This window comes from Prosopis cineraria, unplaced genomic scaffold (assembly GCF_029017545.1).
Source record: "Prosopis cineraria cultivar Desert tree isolate PC_DT_omini unplaced genomic scaffold, ASM2901754v1 PC1, whole genome shotgun sequence".
Classification (NCBI taxonomy): Eukaryota; Viridiplantae; Streptophyta; class Magnoliopsida; order Fabales; family Fabaceae; genus Prosopis; species Prosopis cineraria.
This window is the reverse complement of record NW_026555332.1, coordinates 56,057,780-56,061,218: the sequence shown is the minus strand read 5'-3', so window position 1 is coordinate 56,061,218 and position 3,439 is coordinate 56,057,780. Positions and strand designations below refer to the sequence as shown.

The following is a 3,439-nucleotide window of genomic DNA, read 5'->3' as shown; positions in this document are numbered from 1 at the left end:
AACACCTCATCGTTTGTATAGGCTTTATCATTAAATGAAATTATAAGTTTGATTTGTCTTTGCTCGCACTTCTCTACTTTTCCATATTTCTGTTTACCTGTCCCTCATTTCTCTCCTTTCTTCCCCCTTCCCGTCCCCATTCATTATCACGAGTAGTTACAATACTCCAATCTTCCCCGTTATCGAGGGGATGGATGACAGGAAGGATCAGGACGAACACCCAGAAGACAACGCATTTGAATATTAATTTCAACGTTGAATTTATTAAAATTATGCCCAAAACAATGGAAGAATGTAGCAACAGGAGCATTAGCACAATGCTGGAGCACAAATGAAAGAGAATGACCCACTTATTGATGTGGAACGATCGTATCGTGCATCATTTCACTCTCATCATCTTCACTGTCGGATATTGATGTGTCGTCGTCAGAATCCTGATATGCAAGGAACCGTCAATTCTGGTTGCACGTCAAACTCAATCGAAGTATCAGTGTCAGTTAAACTTAAGGAGAGGAGAAACTAAGTAACCTGGTACTGGTAGTGACGTTGAATACTGCCATAGATGCCTCCTATCGCCCTCATAATTATGTACATGGGTAGAATGATCCCGCTTGCTTTTAGTATAAAGACCTATGCAAACAGTACCCATTGAAGAAAGATTAGGTTTCTAGTGTTGATAATCGCAACGATTTAAAAAGGGAGGTACCTTTCAGTGCTTACCGTAAGAAGTGAAAATGGGTAATCTTCCTTTGTACTTGTAAGCACTACGAAAAGATGTCTCACAAGCAAAATGAGTGTAAACTGCAAAAGGCGGTCAACTTGTAAGAATTAGACAACTCTGCATGTGATGTCATTTCATTTCAGTGCAAGACTCATACTAACGTGATTCCCACCCAAAAAAAAAAAAAGGTGAATACATCAAGAAACGGAGGATGAAAGAAATCACAAAGTATATCACAGAGTCTTGTAAAGCAAGTGCAAGTTTGGGGCTTCAACAGTTAACGCCCAAAAATGAACTACAGGCTAAGGCGCGCAGCATTTTCAATGAATAACATGGGAATATCCACAGGGTCAAACAACAGAAAATATCAATTTCCAAATTGAAACCAATGTATGGGGAGCGTAACGGATTTTCCAGTTGGCAAAAATAACGTATTGTTTGGTGAGTCCTCAGCTCCGTTTCCAAGTCGGTGCAAAACGCGTTTATGCCAATGATACTAGCCATGGTTCGCCAATAATAAATAAGATTAGCGTTGAAGAGAGAGGATACTTACAGATAAAGCCAGTGATCGGCAGCAAGATGCACTTCTATCAGCAGTAGACGTGCACTCGGAGTAATCTTCCTCTGTTGTGACTTCTTCAGCACTGCCCTCTAATCTTGCGCTTAACGGTTCTTCGTCCCTTGGAATTTGCAGGCTATCTCTGTGATAAAGAATTTGCTCCAGTTTTAGTATTGTTAATTAATTAACAACGTTTTTATTGTAAAAAGCAGCTACAATTTATTAATGGAACATGCCAAACGGTAGGCTTAGTCAAGGGTTCACATTTTAGAATTTGAAACGTCCGTTGAATCGTTAGTTGGAAGGCACTAAAGTTCAGTTTGATAACTTTGATTGAGTTGTACGCGGTTAAGTTGCGTGCCTTTGAACCAGAAACCATGACTCCACACATGCCATGGCCCATGGCCACGTCATTAACAATCAAAATGTCTAACTTCTTTTTAAGTGTTTCCTGAGATTTAATATGATCTGATCAACACATTCATTTTAGCCTCCAACACTATTTTTTTTCTATATTGTCTCCAAATAGGAACGATAAATTTAAATTATCCAAAGTGCCAAAACAGGATTTTTTAAGCGGATGATATTCAAATTTAAGTCTGTTTTAGAAGGTACCTGATCGTCATAGCCGCATCATTTGCCTGAGATTTCTTTGGAGGTATTGTATATCCCGGCTCATATTGCTGCAAAAACAAGAAATAAGTTTGTTTTCCTTCTCTCGCCAAATATACTCGTTCTTGAACTTACAAACGATTCTATGTTCTTTAAAGCCGTCACAATCAAAATCTTTTCCCCCCTTAAGTTAAGAAGCTAGATAGAAAATAGAGGTTCGAACGAATAAGAACCAGAAAGTTTGTGATAAGGAGAAACGAATAAACACGCTTATGGGTTAGCGGAGAGACTTGTATGTGAAGCAAATCCAGGCAGAGGGAAAACGTTAAGGAAGCACAGAAATTCAAAATTCATATTTTGAAAAAACAGAGAAAAAGATAGGAATTTAGTTTTGATCAGTTATGACACAAAATCAGAAAAGACAGCCGACCCAATTTGCATAACAGTAACAAGAAGAAATCATCAAGACGGCCGAATTGATCAACCTTATTTACTAAAGAGACATAAAAAAATATCAGGGACAACAAATTGAAACAAGAGATTAGATTATTGAAATTCGTACCCGAAGACATATTTCACAAGTGGTGTTTCCTTTCTCGTTGCACCATCTCTGTATGCAATCTCTGTGAGCAAACTGCACAACAACACATAGCCGTTGAAAAGACTTTCCCAGAGTAGAATAAAATAAACGAGTACATAAGAACGAAAAAAAGTCTGGGTTTACCTTAACGGTGCCAGAACAAGCACAAGGAGCTTCAAGACTTTCGGAGCTCTCAAATTCTTCTTCATGACATATTCTGCAGCGGGGAATCCCGGAAAGTAATTTCAAATCATCAACCAATAACACCACTTCTTCCATATTTTTCTCCCACCTTCTTCTCTCTGTTTCTCGGAACAGCTTCGTCCGTCTTTTCAAATTCTGTTTGTTGCTCTGTTTTCTCTCTCCCTCTCTGAAGTCGGGACTTTATACAGCCGAAAGAACGTTGAAGTTCCAAAACTGCCCTTGTACGGGTTTCACAGGTTTTTAATGGAAAAATGACAATTTGGGAACACACAAGAATATTAATGAAAACCACCTATATTAAATTATTGAAGTCCAAAATCTTTATTTATAATTAAAAAATATAAATAATTAATTAAAAAATTTATTAAAAATTCTAAGATTATTTGTATGTGAATACTTTATATGTCAATTTTTTTTTGTCAACATGCCTATAAATCAATTAAGAAATTAAATAATTATACTTGACCTTATTTATAAGGTTAGTTAAAAATTTATAAATGTCAGTTGTGAATAGCAAATCAATCATTTATAAATTTTTTACTATTAAAATATAAATAAATTATTTAAAAAATTTATTAAATATATTTAAAATTATTTATAATATTAATTGAAAATTTATGAAAGTTAATTGAAAATTACAAATCCATTACTTATGATTTTTTACTATCTCCTCAATAAAAGATAGTTGAAAATTTTTATATTGATAATTTAAAGTTTACTAAAATTTATTATGAATCTTAAATCAATTAATAAAAGATACTTC

The 3,439-nt window shown here is 35.2% G+C and overlaps 1 protein-coding gene across 1 annotated transcript; it reads right to left on the bottom strand.

Moving 5' to 3' along the window:
* Positions 1–235: 235 nt before the first annotated feature.
* Positions 236–2,835, bottom strand: LOC129289472 (uncharacterized). The gene is made up of 7 exons (XM_054926244.1): positions 2,617–2,835; positions 2,455–2,526; positions 1,896–1,963; positions 1,275–1,422; positions 721–801; positions 529–630; positions 236–434 (listed from the first exon to the last, which is right to left on the bottom strand). The coding sequence occupies exons 1-7, from the start codon at positions 2,749–2,751 to the stop codon at positions 351–353; spliced, it is 690 nt and encodes a 229-aa protein (XP_054782219.1). The 5' UTR covers positions 2,752–2,835; the 3' UTR covers positions 236–350.
* Between the last annotated feature and the right edge of the window lie 604 nt (positions 2,836–3,439).

Bases quoted from the DNA above. Each gene is read 5' to 3' on its own strand.
- LOC129289472 (XM_054926244.1), bottom strand. From the start codon at position 2,751: ATGGAAGAAGTGGTGTTATTGGTTGATGATTTGAAATTACTTTCCGGG. The intron at 1,964-2,454 runs GTACGAATTTCA...TTGTTTTTGCAG, and splicing joins CTTGTGAAATATGTCTTCGG to CAATATGAGCCGGGATATAC. The intron at 631-720 runs GTAAGCACTGAA...CTGTTTGCATAG, and splicing joins ACCCATTTTCACTTCTTACG to GTCTTTATACTAAAAGCAAG.